The sequence below is a fragment of the Mustela putorius genome, unplaced genomic scaffold (assembly GCF_011764305.1).
Source record: "Mustela putorius furo isolate JIRA1106 unplaced genomic scaffold, ASM1176430v1.1 tig00004007_pilon_pilon_pilon, whole genome shotgun sequence".
Taxonomy (NCBI): Eukaryota; Metazoa; Chordata; class Mammalia; order Carnivora; family Mustelidae; genus Mustela; species Mustela putorius.
The window spans coordinates 12,920,130-12,940,663 of record NW_025422145.1 but is presented as its reverse complement, the minus strand read 5'-3'; the positions used below and the strand labels follow the sequence as shown (position 1 = coordinate 12,940,663).

General features: G+C 41.7%; 2 protein-coding genes across 2 annotated transcripts; both read left to right on the top strand.

The window, feature by feature from the left end:
• The first annotated feature begins 421 nt into the window (after window positions 1-421).
• LOC101687406 (high mobility group protein B1) lies at window positions 422-1,594 on the top strand. Its single transcript, XM_004750562.3, has one exon. The coding sequence runs from the start codon at window positions 539-541 to the stop codon at window positions 1,142-1,144; it is 606 nt and encodes a 201-aa protein (XP_004750619.1). The 5' UTR covers window positions 422-538; the 3' UTR covers window positions 1,145-1,594.
• A 15,520-nt stretch (window positions 1,595-17,114) lies between these two features.
• Window positions 17,115-18,325, top strand: LOC101686261 (olfactory receptor 2C1). The gene has a single exon (XM_004750976.2). The coding sequence runs from the start codon at window positions 17,146-17,148 to the stop codon at window positions 18,082-18,084; it is 939 nt and encodes a 312-aa protein (XP_004751033.1). The 5' UTR covers window positions 17,115-17,145; the 3' UTR covers window positions 18,085-18,325.
• The last annotated feature ends 2,209 nt before the right edge of the window (window positions 18,326-20,534 follow it).

The window sequence follows — 20,534 nt, the reverse complement described above, 5'->3', positions numbered from 1 at the left end:
AATCTATAGATAGCTTTGGGGGCATATTGCCATATTAACAATGTTAAGTCTTCCAATCCATGGACACGGGGTGACTTTTGTTTTATTTATGTTTTATTTTTCTTTTTAAAGATTTTATTTATTATTTGACAGAGAGAGACACATCGAGATAGGGAACACAAGCAGGGGGAGTGGGAGAGGGAGAAGCAGGCCTCCCACTGAGCAGAGAGCCTCTGGGATCATGACCTGAGCCAAAGGCAGAGGCTTAACGACTGAGCCACCCAGGCGCCCCTATTTATGTTTACTTTATTACGTCAGTGATCTGTAGTTCTCAGCGTAGAAGTCTTTCATTTCATTGGTTAAATTTGTACCTGGATACTTTACTCTTTTGGATGTCATTTTAAATGGAACTGTTTTCTTAATTTCCTTTTTGTAGGCGTCTGGCTCCCGCTCTCACAGCCATTGCAGTACATTGAGCTCCATAGAGACAGCGCCGGAGCAAGTGAGAGCCAGACAGGCACTGGGCGACTCTGTGCCTCGCTGAGGAAAATAGTTAATCATGGGCAAAGGAGATCCTAAGAAGCCGAGAGGCAAAATGTCATCATATGCATTCTTTGTGCAAACTTGCCGGGAGGAGCACAAGAAGAAGCACCCAGATGCTTCAGTCAACTTCTCAGAGTTTTCTAAGAAGTGCTCAGAAAGGTGGAAGACCATGTCTGCTAAAGAGAAAGGAAAATTTGAAGACATGGCAAAGGCTGACAAGGCCCGTTATGAAAGAGAAATGAAAACTTATATTCCCCCTAAAGGGGAAACAAAAAAGAAGTTCAAGGATCCCAATGCACCCAAGAGGCCTCCCTCGGCCTTTTTCTTGTTTTGTTCTGAGTATCGCCCCAAAATCAAAGGAGAACATCCAGGCCTATCCATTGGTGATGTTGCAAAGAAACTGGGAGAAATGTGGAATAACACTGCTGCAGATGACAAGCAGCCTTACGAAAAGAAGGCTGCTAAGCTGAAGGAAAAATGTGAAAAGGATATTGCTGCATACCGAGCTAAAGGAAAGCCTGATGCGGCAAAAAAGGGAGTCGTCAAGGCTGAAAAGAGCAAGAAAAAGAAGGAAGAGGAGGAGGATGAGGAAGATGAAGAAGAAGATGATGATGATGAATAAGTTGGTTCAGTTTTTTTTTCTTGTCTATAAAGCATTTAACCCCCCTGTACACAACTCACTCCTTTTAAAGAAAAAAATTGAAATGTAAGGCTGTGTAAGATTTGTACAGTGTCTTTTTTTGTATAGTTAACACACTACCGAATGTGTCTTTAGATAGCCCTGTCCTGGTGGGATTTTCAATAGCCACTAACCTTGCCTGGTACAGTATGGGGGTTGTAAATTGGCATGGAAACTTAAAGCAGGTTCTTGTTGGTGCACAGCACAAATTAGTTATATATGGGGATGGTAGTTTTTCATCTTCAGTTGTCTCTGATGCAGCTTCTACGAAATAATTGTTGTTCTGTTAACTGAATACCACTCTGTAATTGCAAAAAAAAAAAAAAAGTTGCAGCTGTTTTGTTGACATTCTGAATGCTTCTAAGTAAATACAATTTTTTTTATTAAAAAAAATTTCCTTTTTGTATTGTTCATTGACGGCGTGTACAAACAATCGCTGTCTTTTCTTTTTTTTTTAAGATTTTATTTATTTATTTGACAGAGAGAAATCACAAGTAGATGGAGAGGCAGGCAGAGAGAGAGATAGAGAGGGAAGAAGACTGCTTTGGGAAAGAGTCTGGTAGTTCCTCAGGAGGTTAAATATCTGTATAACCCAATAGTTCCAAAACTAGGTATGTATCCAGAAGACATGAAAGCATGTCCATACAAGAATCTGTTCACAAATGTTCACAGCAGCACTATTCACAATGACCAGAAGTGGAAGCAACCTAATGTCCATCAGAAATAAGAGGAATGAAGTGCTGATTCATGCCATCACATCGGTAAACCTTGAGAAACAATATGCCAATTGAAAGAAACCAGTCACAAAGGGCAACATATTGTATTATTTCTTTACATGGAATGTTTGGAATAAGTAAATCTGCACAGACAGAAAGTAGACTGGTTGTTGCCTTGGGCACAGGTGGGAAGGTTCAGACAAAATGGCAATAGCTAAGAAGTTTCTAGTGATTATGAAGATATTCTAAACCTGATTATGAAGATGGATGGTACAATTCTCTGAATATACCAATATCTACTAATTGCACACTTCAAATAGGTAAATAATATTATATGTGAATTATTTCAATAAAGCTGTTATTAAAAATAAGAATAAAGGGGTGCCTGGGTGGCTCAATGGGTTAAAACTCTGCCTTCGGCTCAGGTCATGATCTCAGGCTTCTGGATTGAGTCCCACATCGGGCTCTCTGCTCAGTGTGAGCCTGCTTCCCCCTCTCTCTGCCTGCCTCTGTGCCTACTTGTGATCTCTGTCTGTCAAATAAATAAATAAAAGTCTTTAAAAAAATAAGAATAAAAAGATAAGCTATTGACTGGAGAAAATATTTGCAAATCACCTATCTGACAAAGGACTTGTATCTAGAATATAGGAATAAACCTGAAAATTGAATAGTAAGTAAAAAATTCAATCTTAAAGTGGTCAAAAGTAAACAGTAATTTTAAAACAGTAAACATAATAAACGGTAATAAACAGTAAATTTAACTAAGGGATTTACAGAAGGAAAATAAGAAAATGAAAGATGTTCAACATTATTAGCCATCAGGGAAATGAAATTAAAACCACAATGAGATATCACTACACACATATAAGAATGGCCAAAATGAGAAGTACTACCAAGACCATGTGCTGGGAAGAATGCGGTGGAGCTAATGGATCACTTACCATGCTGAAGGTAATAAAATGATACAGACGCTCTGGAAACAGTTTGGTAGTTTCTTATAAAACTAAACATGCAATTACCATAAGAATTGTAATCTTGGGCATTTATCCTGGAGAAATAAGAGCTTAGCAGCCTAAGGTGATCTCTGAAAATGGTTCTTTCCTCACTTACCCAGAAAACCCTACAAAATCATGCAAATCAAGAAGTTCAAATCGTCATGTTCACTTTAAGAACATACATGAAACTGCCCAGGCCATCGAGGGTATGCATATCCAAGAAAGCACCAAGTATCTGAAAGATGTCCCTTTGCAGAAGCCATGTATACCATTCCCTCGCCACAATGGTGAAGTGGGTAGGTGTTCCCAGGCCAAACCCTGGTGCTAGACACAGGATTAGTGGCCCAAAAAGAGCACTGAGTTTTTACTGTATGTGCTTAAAAGTGCAGAGAATAATGCTGAATTTGGGTGTTTAGATGTACATTCTCTGGTCATTCAGCACTTCCAGATGAGCAGAGCCCCCAAGATGTGGCATAAAACTTACAGGGCTCATGGTCAAATTAAGCCATACATGTACTTTCCCTTGCATACTGAGAAATAGCAGGTTACTTCTTTATTTTTTTTTAATGATTGTATTTATTTATTTGACAGAGATCACAAGTAGGCAGAGAGGCAGGCAGGGGTGGGGGCGGGAAGCAGACTCCCTGCTGGGCAGAGAGCCCAAGATGTGGGGCTCTATCCCAGGACCCTGGGATCATGACCCGAGCTGAAGGCAGAGGCTTTAACCCACTGAGCCACCCAGGTGCCCCGAGCAGATTATTTCTAAACCAGGAGAGGAGGTTGCTCAGAAGAAAAAGATATCATAGAAGAAACTTAAGAAACAAAAACTTAGACCCTGGGAATAAATTCTGTATAAGTAATGCAAATAAAAGTTAAAACACATACACGCAAATACTCATAACAGCTACATTCATATAGCCAAAAACTGGAAACAACCCAGATGCCTTACACTCTGGTAAACTATTTAAATACTATGGAATACTATTCAGCAATAAAAAGGAATAAACAATAGATACATGAAAACATGCAAGTTGTGTGAATCTCCAATGAGTTATGCTAAGTGGTGAAAGCCTATTTCAAAAAGTTTTATACTATATGGCTCCATTTATATTATATTCTGTATTATATGTATATTATTATATTTTTCTTTTTTAAAAAAAGATTTTATTTATTTGACAGAGATCACAAGTAAGCAGAGAGGCAGGCAGGGGTGGGGGGGGAAGCAGGCTCCCTGCTGAGCAGAGAGCCCAATGTGGGGCTCTATCCCAGGACCCTGGGATCATGACCCGAGCCGAAGGCAGAGGCTTTAACCCACTGAGCCACCCAGGCGCCCCTATTATATTTTTCGAGAGGCAAAATTTTCCAAATGGTGAACAGATTGTTTGTTACTAGGGGTTAAGGTTGGGGGCAGGAGGTAGAAGGATGTGCTTAGAAAAAGGCAACCTGAGGAATCCTTATATTGATGGAACTGTTTTTTATCTTGACTGTAGGGGAGGATTCACTAAGCTACACATGGGATAAAATTGTAGAGAGCTAGATACACAGACACACAAATGCATACACATGTACAAATAATTGCAAGTAAAATGGGGGGACTCTGAATAAGACTGGTGGTTGTGTCATAATTTATGGCTTATGAGAATGTGTGTGTATTGTGTATGTATGTATGAACATGGAATGTATGTATTTATTTGACGTCTAGGTTTCTCAATTTTCTGTTTTGTAAAGTGAAAGTAAAAAAAAGTCCACCTTGTGAGGTTTTCAGGGAAATTCAATAATGAACACATAAAATTCCTAGAACATCCTGGCTTTATTGAAGCATTATATAATTGTATGTAGGTATCAATAAACAGTATACATTGTTTCACATATTTACATTTTTTATATAAATGTTTCCCTACTATAGAATATTTTCTTCAGTTTGTTTTGTTCATTCCCAAATTGGAAAGGAAAATGCAAACCTATCTCTGTTCACAGATGGCATGATCTTCTATGTAGAAAATCCTAAGGAATCTCAACAAAAAGCCAACTATTAAAGTTAACAAACAAATCCAACAAAGTTGAAGTGTAAGAAAGATCAAGATACAAAAATCAGTTGTGTTTCTGTATCTTAGCAGTGAACAATCTGGAAAGTAAATGAAGAAAACAATTCCATTATAATATTTCAAAAGAAGAAAATACTCAGGGATAAATTTCACCAAGAAGATACAATACTTGTACACTAACAACTATAAAATATTGCTAAAAGCAATTAAAGAAGAATAAAATAAACAGACTTCATATGTTCGTGGGATGGAAGACTTAATATTATTAAGATTGCCATATTCCCCAAAGCAATCTACAGATTTAACACAATCCCTGTCAAAATACCAACTGCCTCTTTGTAGAAATGGAAAAGTGCATCCTAAAACCAATACGAAATTGCAAAGGACCCCGAATAGTCAAAATAATCTCCAAAAAGAACACAGTTGGTGGACTCACTATTTCCAATTTCAAAAATTACTACACAGGTATGGTAATGAAAAACTGTGGTATTGGCCCAAGGATAAACATATATGTTGGGTGAATAGAAATGGAAGTCCTGGATTAACCCATACATCTCTGGTGAATTGATTTTTTTAAAAGATTTTATTTAGTTATTTGACAGAGAGAGATCACAAGTAGGCAGAAAGACAGGCAGAGAGAGTGGAAGGGAAGCAGGCTCCCGGCCACGCAGAGAGCCCAATGCAGGGCTTGATCCCAGGACCCTGGGATCATGACCTGAGCCAAAGGCAGAGGCTTTAACCCACTGAGCCACCCAGGCACCCCTGGTGAATTGATTTTTGACAGTAGTGCCAAGACCGTTTAATATGTAAAATATTTTCAAAAAACTTGAAAGACCCTAAAAATCTTTTTTATTTGGATCTTTTTTAGAGATTTTATTTATTTATTTGACACAGAGAGAGAGATCACAAGTAGGCAGAGAGGCAGGCAGAGAGCCTGATGCAGGCCTTGATCCCAGGACACTGGGATCATGACCTGAACCAAAAGCAGAGGCTTAACCCACTAAGCCACCCAGGCAACCTGGATATTTTTTATTGTAAAGGAGTTTGTGCTTATCCAAGCAATACAAAAGGCCATTTCAAAGCAAGTTAATAATCTTTTGGCGGCAGGAGCTATTTCTTGGCTACTGAATATCTACTCTCCATTTCTTTCTTTTTTTTTTTTTTTTATAGATTTTGTTTATTTATTTGACAGGCAGATCACATGTAGGCAGAGAGGCAGGCAGAGAGAGAGGAGGAAGCAGGCTCCCTGCTGAGCAGAGAGCCCCATGCGGGGCCCGATCCCAGGACCCTGAGATCATGGCCTGAGCCGAAGGCAGAGGCCTAACCCACTGAGCCACCCAGGCACCCCTACTCTCCATTTCTTAGTAATACAACACTTATATTGTTGGGGCTGCATGATATGATATGATATGATATGATATTTGTGATCAGGTAAAAAATACATTTCCCAGCCTCCTCTGCAATTACATGTTGTATCCAAATCCTCATCAATGAAAGTGAAGTGAAGCTATTGGATGGAACTTCTAGGATAGCTTCCCCTAAGAGGCAAAAACATCTTCTACCTTCCTTGCAGCACTGGGGACATGATGACCAGAGTACTGTCACCATCTTAGACCACAGGTAGCCTGGAGGATAGAAGCCACGGACAAGGATGGTGGAGCGGGAAGATGGAGGGAACCTGGATTGATGATTGTTGACCTGCTACCACACCAGATCCTGACTGTCTGTCTCTGAATTTGCTTTGTGTGATGCAAAACTACCCCCCGCCCAGTTTCTAATAAAATAATTAAGTTGGATCACTACCTCATATCACACACAGTGATGAACTCCCAAAGAATTAAAAACTTAAATGTAAAACATAAAACTATTTGAAGAAAAGAAATGGGATTTATTTCTATATTAGGGATTGGGAAGAATTTTTAACAGCACAAATCAGGGCACCTGAGTGGCTCAGTGGGGTAAGCCTCTGCCTTCAGCTTAGGTCATGATCTCAGGGTCCTGGGATGGAGCCCTGCATTGGGCTTTTTGCTCAGCTGGGAGCAGACTTCCCCTTCTCTCTCTGCCTGCCTCTCTGCCTACTTGTGATCTCAGTCTGTCAAATAAATTAAAAAAAAAATTTTAAAGCATAAATCAACTTCAAGGCAGAAAATTATGAATTGGATTATATCAAAATTAAGGATTTTTGTTCAAAGAAGGCCAGCATAGGTTCAGGGGAAATATTTATAATGTGTATAACCAGCAAGTTTTACCTAGACTATACTAAGAACTACTGCAAGTAAACCAACACACAGAAAAACTAAAAGCAGGCAGAGGATTTGAAAATACAAGTTATTGAATAAGAAATTTAAAAAGTCAAAACATCTCTAAAAACTGTTTAGCCTCATTAGTAATCACAGAAATGCAGACTAAACTGAGATTTATACCCATCAGTTTGGCATACATTAGAAGATGTGATTATACTAGGTGTTGTCTAGGATGAGGGGAAATCAGAAATCTTCATTTCTAGCTGTTGGGTGTCATAGACTGCATCGACCCATTGGCAGAATCTGAGAAGGCTCATAAGTATATCCCTGTTGCCCAGCAATCCCCATCTAGAATATACTTATATACATACGTACATACACACATATCTGTTATAGACACTCATCCATTTCCATGATGGGATATACACACGAATGTTCATTGCAGCATTGTTTATGGTAGTGGGAAATTAAGACAGGCTGTGCATTCATCCCTATGAATGAAAAATAAAATACGATAGATGTGTATTCAGTATGAGAAATACTGAAGCAATTGGGCACATAGCAACATGGTTGTGTCTTTTAAAACAAGTGAGAACCTTGTGAAAAAAAAAAGAAGTTAAAAGGTAAGAAACAGAATGAAGTCGATGGCAAAAGCCATGCATGTCAATTTAAAACATTTACATATATAAGACACACTGTGTTTTACAAGGGTACAATTAGACCCAGACGCTTCGCATGTCAGCCACATTCAGTGCCCATGAATGTGGAGCGGAATGAGAGTAGGGACTGAGAATAAAGTAGAAAATAAAATAAAATAAGATTAAATTAAATCAAAGTAAGAGAAGACTTACAGAGTCCGATGATGACAGTTGGTGTAATAGTCCAGGAGAGGCCATCATTTACTGAATTCCCCATTTTTGTTCATTGAGATTCGATTTTTCATGAGTATGGACTTTGTAGTAAATTAGACCTGATTTAAGTTTCTCTTTGCTTAGATGAGTAATATAATACCTGAGCCTTAGTTCCTTTTTTTTTTTTTAAGATTTTTTTAAAAGATTTTATTTATTTACTGGACAGAGAGAGAGATCACAAGTAGGCAGAGAGGCAGGCAGAAAGAGAGAAGGAAGCAGGCTCCCCGCTGAGCAGAGAGCCCAATGCAAGTCTCAATCCGAGGACCCTGAGATCATGACCTGAGCCGAAGGCAGAGGCTTAACCCACTGAGCCACCCACGCACCCCTGAGCCTTAGTTTCTTATAAAGTAGGAATAAAACCCGCCTGGTGTGGTCATTGTGACAATGTTTGTAAGCTGCTGAGCACAGTGTCTGGCATAAGTCAGCAGGCAGCGCTAATGAGTGAGACCCTTGCCTGAGACTATGGGATGGAGAGCCCCAGTCAACAGGGGCCGGGGCCATCCTGCTCACCCCTGGACACCACAGGCACCTGGCATGTGGTGAACCCTCAGTGACCAGTCCTTTGCATGACGTGGTTTCTAAGTCTGCAGTTTCTGGGATAATGTATCTTCCATGACATCTAATGACCTGACGAGGTTACCAGTCACCTTTTATGTACTTATTTAGTATCGTTCATAAGTGATTACTCTTCACACAGCATGGTGGTAGCATCGAAGGCTCATACCCCTGACTCGTGGGTTACGTTAGGGCCAGAGATAGTGGGAATCACTTCTCCTCTTCTCCTCCCCCCAAAACACTCAAGGATGGCTTCTCCCAGATGATGCATCCAAAACCCTTACCACTTCTCTGTAGGATGGCTCGTTTATGCTCAGTGCAGAAGCAAACACTGAAGTCACTGATGTTTAACACTAAGCACATCATACAATCACTTCCTGCTCAGTTAACTCATCTCTTGAGTGGTGACCAGACCACCTGCTCCAACTGCCATAAAAAGCATTTTAAAGATTTTATTTTTAAGCAATCTCTACACCCACAGCGGGACTCAACCTCACAACCATGAGATCAGGAGTCCCATGCTCTACCAACTGAGCCAGCTCAGCGCCCCAGAAAGCATTTTAAAAACTGAGCTGGATGGGGCACCTGGGTGGCTCAGTGGGTTAAAGCCTCTGCTTTCGGCTCAGGTCATGATCTCAGGGTCCTGGAATCGAGCCCCACATGGGGCTCTCTGACCAGCAGGGAGCTTGCTTCCATTCCTGTCTCTTTGCCTGCCTCTCTGCCTACTTGTGATCTCTGTCTGTCAAATAAATAAATGAAATCTTAAAAAAAAAAAAAAACCTGAGCTGGAGCATATGAAAGTAAGTTGAAAGGGATACAGTAACATCACTGGTCATTAGTTAATGAATGTGGTTATTCTTATTACTATTAAATTAGTAATATATCTTTGGGGTCGAACTGAGGTGAAAGATGGAGTGGGTTCTTCAGAGACAGACTTTTCCCTATATGCTGGCCACGCAAATGCTTTGTGCCAATTACCTATGGGGAATGGAAGTGCCCTCTTGGGCTCTGCAGAATGAGCCTGAGTCAGCTGGGCTTCCAGGTGGCAGAGCCCGTGCTGCCAGGGCCAGCCCCAAGGTTAAAAGACTGTGCTCCCAACTAGTGGGCAGGGAAGCACAGGCACAGAGCCTCCTCCCTAATTCCTCTCTCTCTCTCTCTCTCTCTCTCTCCTACTTGGCCCACCAGGGACAGCATGACGGATTTGGCAGAGTCCTGAAGCCAAAGGTATATTCTCGTGAACCATCCACAGACTTTTATTAACAGAGACTTCAGGGTTTATGACAGACAAAATGGGAACCAAGATGGGGAAAGGAAAGAGAGTGTGAAGTGAATGGCTTTTTAAAGGTGCTGATTTGGAATCTTCCCACAGAAAAAGTGTTGGAGGTGACATGGCTTTACAGCCCCAAGGCCATGTGTGACCTTCTCTATCAGCTGAGCGAAGATAGGAGGCAAACATATTTGAACCGTGAAGGGAAGTTTGAAAACTACAAGTGAAGAACTCTTTAACAAAGTCATTTGTAAAATGGTCCAGGAGAGAAGCTGGGAAATTCTTAATCCGATGAGAATAACAAAAACAAAATACTTCAGTGCGCACTTGACTCCTAGGATCAGAATCCTCAGCATGAGAAGGTCCTGGAAGACTTGGTTATAGTCCAGTGCCCTTAGGCATGCAAATCTCTAGGCACATCTCTCTCTCTTGCCAAGGAAATTACCCATATTTTATCATGCTGAAACCTAAAAAGGTCCAGTCATAATTTCTCTTGTTTTTAATTTAAGCCTATATTCCTTTTCAGAGGAAAACACCTGTTGTGCAATCACATCTATTAAATCCTCATTATTGTGAAGACATTAAGTGGAAGAGAAAGCAAAGTCAAACCTCCCTTCAACCACTTGTTAAACGAACTGATGTCTTCACTATTCTCTGTGGGAACAATTGTCTCCTGCTTCCTCCTCTGTAAAAATCCGCACAGGCTCCATGTCTTTTAAGCCATCAGGCAAATCAGGTAAGACCTTCCACTAAGCAACTGGCCAGGCACTGCAGGGCAGGAGGCTTCCCTCCTGGTCCTCACGTCAAACACTCTGCTTTCCCTTTGGTGGCACCCACTGCAAACTGCTGTCACCTTGCAGATAGAGGTGGCCTGGAGAGCTTTCCTGGACACCATGCTTATCCAGCCATCTCCATTCTGAGTCGGTGGTATTCGGTTGGTATCCCTATGTGACATGCTGCCTTATGTCTAGCCCTTTTCCTATTTTGTGAGATCCTGGGCTCGTTAGAACTGCTGCCACCAGATCCAGGCTCATGATCTGTGCAGCCCAGACTTCTGTTCTAACAGCAGCTTCAAAATCAACTATAAGGGAGACTGGTTGTCTCCCCTGATATGAACGTCAAAAGTTGAAGTCCCCTTCAGACAGCATTTATTCCCTTAATTTCTCTCAATAACTGTTTCTTAAAGTTCAATATTTTAAAACTGGGATGCCCCTTAGGCATTACAATTTCCATCATTTTAGTTTGAACTCTGCCACCTTTTTGGTTTACTGGTCCTATTTTATCTCTTTTAAGATTCAAACTCACTTATATCTCATTCTTGAATTCTAAGATTTAGGGAAAAAATCCTGTTCATCTGATCAAATACCTTAAATTTTCTTTAAAAAAAAAAGATTTTATTTATTTATTTGACAGAGAGAGACAGAGATCACAAGTAGGCAGAGAGGCAGGCTCCCCCCTGAGCAGGGACCCTGGGATCATGACCTGAGCTGAAGGCAGAGACTTAACCCACTGAACCACCCAGGCGCCCCAGATACCTTAAGCTTTCTGCCTGGAGAGATTTTGTTTGTATTTCACCTTAGACTTCATCCATCTAGACAAATTTGTTTTGTTTTGTTTTGTTTTGTTTGAGGTTCTCCTTGCCATTCTCCCGCAATGTTACTCTCCACTGAAAACCCCTTTCCCATTCTGACCATGTCCTTAAGAAAGATTAACTTAGAACATCCATGCAAGGGCGCCTGGGTGGCTCAGTGGGTTAAGCCGCTGCCTTCGGCTCAGGTCATGATCTCAGGGTCCTGGGATCGAGTCCCGCATCGGGCTCTCTGCTCAGCAGGGAGCCTGCTTCCCTTCCTCTCTCTCTACCTGCCTCTCCGCCTGCTTGTGATTTCTCTCTGTCAAATAAATAAATAAAATCTTTAAAAAAAAAAAAAAAAAAAAAAGAACATCCATGCAAGAGAGTCAGGCACAAACAGCCCTCAAGAATGTCATTGCCAGCCTTCTCCCAAATAAAGGAAATACTTCAAACATGTCTTAAAAACTTCTCTACCAGGAATGGGAATTTAGAATTGGGTTTGTTTCTCTGCTTTTTTTTTTTAAGATTTTATGTATTTATTTGACAGAGAGAAATCACAAGTAGATGGAGAGGTAGGCAGAGAGAGAGAGGGAAGCAGGCTCCCTGCTAAGCAGAGAGCCCGATGCAGGACTCGATCCCAGGACCCTGAGATCATGACCCGAGCCGAAGGCAGCAGCTTAACCCACTGAGCCACCCAGGTGCCCCTGTTTCTCTGCTTTTGATGATGCACTTTCCCTTCACTGCTCAGGCTAGTATTAAAGTAAGGCTTGGACTCTGAGAGCATGCTGTCTCAAACCGGGAACGCCAGTGGCTCTGGAGCAGTTGGCATGACAGGAGGTGGCCAACCCCAATTCCAGATGTGGCACCTAGTCCACGAGTGGTCCGTTGAGAGTTGTGAAATTCGGAGGAGGAGCAGGTAGAAAACTGGGTGACGGTGGGTGATTACAGTATCTGGGATTCTCTTTGACACACAAGTCTCAGCTGTTTTTCTCAATATCCTTATCATTCAAACCACATTCACCAGCAGGCCATGATGACCATCTGCGCATCATATAAGCCACTCCTGAAAACCATTCTGTACTCAGACAACCTCCATCTGGCTGTTCCCCTGCCAAAAGTGGCCCATAAATGGCACACCGTTTGAGATCACTATTGTTCTGTCTAGGCCCCTCTTAAAATGCCAGTAGTGCAGGATCGATTTAACCTTCCCAGATTATGAGAGAAACAGGAACCAGGGAAAGAGACCCTCTGAGGGAGGAGGACAAACTGAAGGGCAGCCCAGTTGCTGAATTCAAACTTGAAGTTGCAGTCCTGTTGGCTTGGGGAGTGTGTCGGGCTCAGACCACTCCCCACTCAGAATCTAGCTGATCCTGCATTTTCTTCTGTTCTTTCTGGTGACTGAGGCTGATCGCTTCCCACTCTAGGTATGGTTTTTCCTTTTTTGCTTTGGCTGGTTTGTTCCTGGGCTGAACACCAGTCTGTGTGAATAGAGCCCGGTCTGAAATTCTGGCATCCCTGAGCAGCCACAAAACAACAGCCACCCAAATGTCACACAGTTTATGGAAAGAAATGGGCAGTGTCTGCCTGTTTCTTTCCCCTCTGTGGGTACAAGAGGAGAAGCACTTCTGCTAGCCAGAGGTATGAGACGGATTTCAGAACGAACTCTGGGTTAGAAAGATGAGCCGGCTATCAGATGGTAAGTCTGTTCCTCTGAATCCTTAGGTTTTAAATGAAAAGGACAAGTAGTTAAAACTTTGCTTGATGTGTAAGGTAAAGCTCTGCCTGAAGGAGGGTTGAAAAGTTCTCTGAGGAAAAAAAGTTCTCTGAAATCCTTTATCATCCCTGACTTGATAGAGGGATGCTACTGGCCCATTATTAACGAGGCCTATTTTTTTTAAAGTTAATATTTGTTTTATTCATTTTTATTGTGTTATGATAGTTACCATACAGTACATCATGTTTTTGTTGTTGTTTGTTTGTTTTTATTTTGGCCAAACTTTTTATTTAGTATTCTGTAGTTGCTTAAGGCACACTTAAATGGTCTTCTTTGGGGAGGGGAAATAGAAGGTTCTTGTAGATTCCCAAGGAAATGTCAGACAAAATACGACCAGCATTATTCAGTTGTTTTTTTTTGATTTATAGGGTGAAAAGCACTTTCCTTACATAAGCATCTGATCTCAGGTTTTTCATACAAAGAACATGGAGATTTCACTTTGAAGACACTCTGAAATCCTGAAAGTAGCATGCCCCGACCATCCTCTAATAGCTAGCTTGTTTGTATAGCAGAAGGATGCACCTCTCCATTTTAGATGGCTAGATGTTTGTGGAAGATCTTAGAATTGCTTTGCTTCATTTACTGGGAAAAATCAGATATAGGAATTGGCCTAAAAGGGACACTTTTAACTTGAAAAATTACAACACTAGTACACAAGTCAAGTACTTAACACATTTAACATTTGCTTATCGATAGTAATGTCATAAAGCCAAATAAGATTAAAGAGGTTTTACGTTTTTACCCTTAGAAGAACATAAAAATTATGGAAGGGGAACTTAAACAGGAAATTTTTAAAAGGTAACACAATTTTCCCTTTTAGTAGTCCTTGAATAGTTATGACAGAAAAAGTTCCACTTTTTTGTTTGTTTCTTTGAACAGGAATTTTGGTCCAAAGTTTTGTTTGGTGTGTGTGTGTGTGTGTGTGTGTGTGTGTGTGTGTGTGTTTAAAGATTGTATTTATTTATTTGACAGAGAGAGAGAGAGAGAGAGAGAGATCACAAGTAGGCAGAGAGGAAGACAGAGAGAGGGGGGAAGCAGGCTCCCCACTGAGCAGAGAACCCAATGCAGTGCTCGATCCCAGGACCCTCAGATCATGACCTGAGCCAAAGACAGGGGCTTAACCCACTGAGCCACCCAGGCACCCCTTTGTTTGTTTTTAATATCTGCTCCTGCCTCTTCCTCTATTGGATTGGCTTTCTCCACAGCCACCACCTCTTGGTGCTCCATGGCTTGAATTGCTGTAGGAATCATGTAGAGGAGGGTACCCCCTTTCCACAGAAGGGAGAAGCCGTCTTTCCTGTCTGCCAGCCCAATCACGACCACTTGAGTAGAGATCACTTCGGCTGCTTGAGTAACTGTCTCAACTTCCACCATATCTGTCACATGAGCTGCTGTAATCATCATAGCGACTGATTCCACCATAAGATGGTGGGGCCCTTGTGTAGATGGAGCACTATATGAGTTACCATAACTCTCTTACGAATCTCTGTAGGAACCTCCACTTGGATGATCTGAATAGTCACGATCACAACCATAGCCATCTCTATCACTGTAGCCTCTTGACGGGTAGTCATCACGTGAACTAGAATGACCATAATCATGGGAAGTATATTCTCTCGGTGGTGGCGCATAATCCCTTGTATCATGACAACTTGGGTAGTCTCAGCTTGAATAGCTGTCTTTAGTAGAGTATCATTAGTTTTGATATAGTGTTCCGTGATTCATTGTTTGCATATAAGACCCAGTGCACCATGCAGTCCGTGCCCTCCTTAATACCCATCAACAGGCTTACCTCCCCCCACCCCTTCTCTTCTAAAACCCTCCGTTTGTTTTCTGGAGTCCATAGTCTCTCATGGTTCATCTCCAACTCCAATTTCTCCCTCTTCATTATTTCCTTCTCCTAATATCCTCCATGCTATTCCTTATGTTCCACAAATAAGTGAAACCATATGATAATTTACTTTCTCTGCTTGACTTATTTCACTCAGCATCATCTCCAGTTCCATCCATCATGATGCAAAAGTTGGGTATCCATCCTTTCTGATGGCTGAGTAATACTCCATTGTGTATATGGACCACATCTTCTTTATCCATTTGTCTGCTGAAGGGCATCTTGGCTCTTTCCACATTTTGGCTGTTGTGGACATTGCTGCTATGAACATTGGGTGCGTATGGCCCTTCTTTTCATGACATCTGTATCTTTGGGATAAAGACTCAGTGGTACAATTGCTGTGTCATAGGGAAGCTCTATTTTTAATTTTTTGAGGAAACTCCACACTGTTTTCCAAAGTGGCTGTACCAATTTGCATTCCCACCAACAGTGTAAGAGGGCTCCCCTTTCTCTACAACTTCTCCAACATTTGTTGTTTCTTGCCTTGTCAATTTTTGCAAGGCCTAATTTTTTTTTAAAACTCTTCTTTTGGGGTACCTGGGTGGCTCAGTGGGTTAAGCTGCTGCCTTCGGCTCGGGTCATGATCTCAGGGTCCTGGGATCGAGTCCCACATCGGGCTCTCTGCTCGGCAGGGAGCCTGTTTCCTCCTCTCTCTCTCTCTCTCTCTGCCTGCCTCTCTGCCTACTTGTGATCTCTCTATGTCAAATAAATAAATAAAATCTTTAAAAAAATAAAATAAAACTCTTCTTTTTTTTAAAAATTTTATTTATTTATTTGACAGAGAGAAATCACAAGTAGATGGAGAGGCAGGCAGAGAGAGAGGGAAGCAGACCCCCTGCCGAGCAGAGAGCCCGATGCGGGACTTGATCCCAGAACCCTGAGATCATGACCTGAGCCAAAGGCAGCGGCTTAACCCACTGAGCCACCCAGGCGCCCCTGCAAGGCCTAATTTTTATTTGTGAGATGTTAAGAGCTACTCCATGGGGATGATGGTTATATATCTCAAAAGATCAAGGATACCCTCCAAAATCTTCCAGTTTCCTTTACCAATAATGGGTACCCACTAACTCTTTTAACCCCCTATGCATAACTGCTGTTTATTTCCTTAGCCTGTTCCACCTAACTTTACTGAGGCTTATGTGAAGTTTGTTTATCCTGCCTTTACCTCCTCCTAACTTACATGTTTGTGTCTTCTGTATTTGGTGAATTATTGACTCTTTTCACTTTTTTCATGATTTTATAGACTCATCATGTTCTTCTTCAAACTTCTTTTTTTTAGACCAGGAGTTTTCACCAAGAATGGGAAGGATTTGGAAGAGAGGGGAGATGTTTATCAGCAACTTCTGCAGAGCTTTTCCAAATAGAGTGAGTCCGCTTCCCTCTCCCATGAACATATAAAAACCTTGGCTGGGGAAATGTGTATTTTTTTAAAAGGTTTTATTTATTTATTTGGCAGACAGATCACAAGTAGGCAGAGAGGCAGGCAGAGAGTGGAGGAAGCAGGCTCCCTGCTGAGCAGACAACCCAATGCGGGGTCAATCCCAGGGCCTTGGGATCATGACCTGAGCTGAAGGCAGAGGCTTTAACCCACTGAACCACCCAAGCGCCCCGGGAAATGTGCATTTTAAGAATTTCTACATGTAATTCTAATGGTCAACTCCCTCTACCCTGTTGTGACCGCTGTGCTAAAGGTCCCTAATCTTTTTGTTCTTCATAAGGCACTTTTTTCAATGCAACAATAACTCACGTTTGCCATTCGATGGAATAAAGTTTCCATTCATGTGGGACTGACAGTTGTTGGGGATTGCAGTGAACATGTGCAGTCACAAAAATTAAATTGGTACTTACATATGACGTCCAGAAAACTGTTAGACTCTCTCTGATGCAGAGCAGACTTATCTACTTTGCTTTTTTTACTTGCTTTTCTCTCAGTGGTTTTCCCTGGACAGATCCCTCAAGTGACTGACAGCAACCAGAATGGCAGATTCCAACTACAGCTTCTCGGAGGGCTTCATTCTGATGGGCGTATCTGACCATCCTCAGCTGGAGATCATCTTTTTCATAGTCATTCTCTTCTCTTACTTGCTGACCTTGCTTGGGAACTCAACCATTATCCTACTTTCCTGCCTGGATGCCCGGCTCCACACTCCCATGTACTTCTTCCTCAGCAACCTCTCGTCCCTAGACCTTGCTTTTACTACTAGCTCGGTCCCCCAAATGCTGATCAACTTATGGGGACCAGACAAGACCATAAGCTATGGAGGCTGTGTGACCCAGCTCTACGTTTTCCTCTGGCTGGGGGCTACCGAGTGCATTCTGCTTGTGGTGATGGCATGGGACCGCTATGTGGCAGTTTGCCGCCCTCTGCACTACACCACCGTGATGAACCCTCGGCTGTGCTGGCTGTTGGCTGCCATTGCATGGTTGGGTGGCTTGAGCAACTCTCTGATCCAGTCGACGTTCACTCTGCAGCTCCCATTATGTGGGCACCGGAAGGTGGACAGCTTCCTGTGTGAGGTGCCTGCCATGATCAAACTGGCCTGTGGAGACACGAGTCTCAATGAGGCTGTGCTCAATGGTGTCTGCACCTTCTTCACTGCTGTCCCTCTGAGCGTCATCCTGATCTCCTACTGCTACATAGCTCAAGCAGTCCTGAAGATCCGCTCGGCGGAGGGACAGAGAAAGGCCTTTAATACGTGCCTCTCCCACCTGGTGGTGGTGTTACTCTTCTATGGCTCAGCTATCTATGGCTATCTCCTTCCAGCTAAGACCAGCAGCCAGGATCAGGGCAAATTCATTTCCCTCTTCTACTCTGTGGTCACACCAATGGTGAACCCTCTCATCTACACTCTAAGAAACAAGGAGGTAAAGGGAGCACTAAGGAGGCTGCTGGGAAAGGGACGAGAACTTGGCTGAGAGAAGGGAAAACTCCCATCATCATTTAACACCTCTTCCTCTTCTGCCTTTATCTCATTCTCACTCTGTCCTGATGAATATGAGGAGAGCCAGCCCTAGTGCAACCAAGATATATTCCCCAAAACCCTAAGCTGCGAAGATATGGTTAGTTGTTTCTAATATTCTGTGCTTATGTACTAAAAATCCTGTGGACTACAGATAACGATAGATCTTAGGTGAGTCTCATCAACAGATCAGAGGTTGTTGACTCAGTACAGACATAGCTCACTGTCTTGTTGTACACATGTTATTATATGTTATTTATTACACGTAATAATATTACTTTTCTATTTGTAAAAAATTAAGCACTTTAAAAGGCAGTTCTTGGGGCGCCTGGGTGGCTCAGTGGATTAGGCCGCTGCCTTCGGCTCAGGTCATGGTCTCGGTGTCCTGGGATTGAGCCCCGCATCGGGCTCTCTGCTCAGCAGGGAGCCTGCTTCCCCCTCTGTCTGTGCCTGCCTCTCTGCCTACTTGTGATCTCTCTCTCTGTCAAATAAAATAAATAAAATCTTAAAAAAAAAAGGCAGTTCCACTTGAAATATCCTTATATAATGATATCATTCCATAAAATAATCAGAATTGATTAATAGTAAATGAAAACGCAAACAGTTCACCTTTGTACCTATCCATTCCCCCATCTTTCTCAATCTCTTTTTGCCTCTTCTCAGTATTTCAGTCTATCTACCCATACTTTCTTTTTTTTAATTTTTTAAAAGATTTTATTTATTTATTTGAGAGAGAGACAGTGAGAGAGAACATGAGCGAGGAGAAGGTCAGAGAGAGAAGCAGACTCCCCGTGGAGCTGGGAGCCCGATGCGGGACTTGATCCCAGGACTCCGGGATCATGACCTGAGCCGAAGGCAGTCGTCCAACCAACTGAGCCACCCAGGCGTCCCCCGTACTTTCTTTTTTAAAAAAGATTTTATTTATTTATTTGAGAGAGAAAGAGAGAGAGAGAGTGCACAAGCTGGGGGGAGGGGCAGAGGGAGAGGGAGAAGTAGACTCCCCACTGAACAGGAATCCCGACACAGTGCTCGGTCGCAGGACCCTGGAATCATGTTCTGAGCTGAAGCCAGACGTCCAACTGACTGAGCCACCCAGGTGCCCTTGTTAACTAATACTTCTTATCCATATGTTCCTTTGTCATCTTGTTTATCTTCCTTATGTCTACATGCCATCTTCTGCTTCATCTAATATTTAATGAGGAAAAAAGAAAGACTCTTTTCCTTTCAATTAAACCTTTTTATTTAAATTTCCTCCTCCAAAGTCCCAGCCATGAGATTTGTTATCAGCATTTGGATATGTTATATAATTGCTGGATTATGGGATGCTCTGAGATTCTTTAAGCAAGTTTAGGATCCCAGTAAAGATCAATCTCTCCATAAAGCATGTCCCCTGCCTCAAGTTCTGTTTTTTTTTTTTTTCAATCTTAACATTACTGGAATTCAGCAATCAGTCCAGCACACCATGAGTCAACTTGAGGAACACAGGTATTAGAATTAGAATGCCAATATGTGATATAGCACACTAGAATTGCCATGGGAATACATACATACTACCATATTTCATGTACTCTTTCCTTAGAGAAACTGGGTTAGTATGAGTAAGTTGTTTAGCAACTACATTTCCAAAGAAAAGGAAATCAATAGTTTTAGGACTATTTTCAGAAGAGTGATATACTTTATGTATATCACTCCACAACACTTAAACACATGTCTCATACGTAGAAGATGCTCAATAAATATTTAGTGAAATGAATTAAGCCCCACACATTTTCACACTATGAACTAAACTTGTGAAATGAAGGATTTTTATGTTTACTACTTTGGAGCTACCCTGTCTCTTGGACAGTGCCAAACAAAAAGTGACAAATATCCACCTTGAACATATCTATAATGCCCCCTCCAAATAAATCTAGTTATGTTATTGTTCTGAATTGGTTTTTCCAGTTGTAATCCGAGCCATGACCTATATTAATGATTTTCCACTCAGTAATATTTCAAGTGTGTCTCCAGATCTAACCAAGTACTGGCATTATCTTGGTGTATTTATCAAACTACAGAGACTTGCAGGTTCAAATTTTTTATTAAAAAGCAAGCTTAGAGTACACGAAGTTCTCAGAAGGTAGGGTCAGAATGACTAAACTCCTACGTTAATATATAAACCAGAATGGCAGTGGATTAATTTATGAGAACCAAGGAAACTGAACAGTCATATCTTCTAGGCAAGTCATTTAAATTGCTAAGTAACTTGGAAGGAAATAGGAAAATAAAGAGTGAATCCTTAAACACTTTGGAGTAATGAAGAACTTCCCATCAAAATTACAGAATATTTTTAATCTAACGTGGAGTTAGAGTCATAGTAAAACACAGGGGACTGGAGGAGAAAAAGCGAATTGTCATATTTGCCGT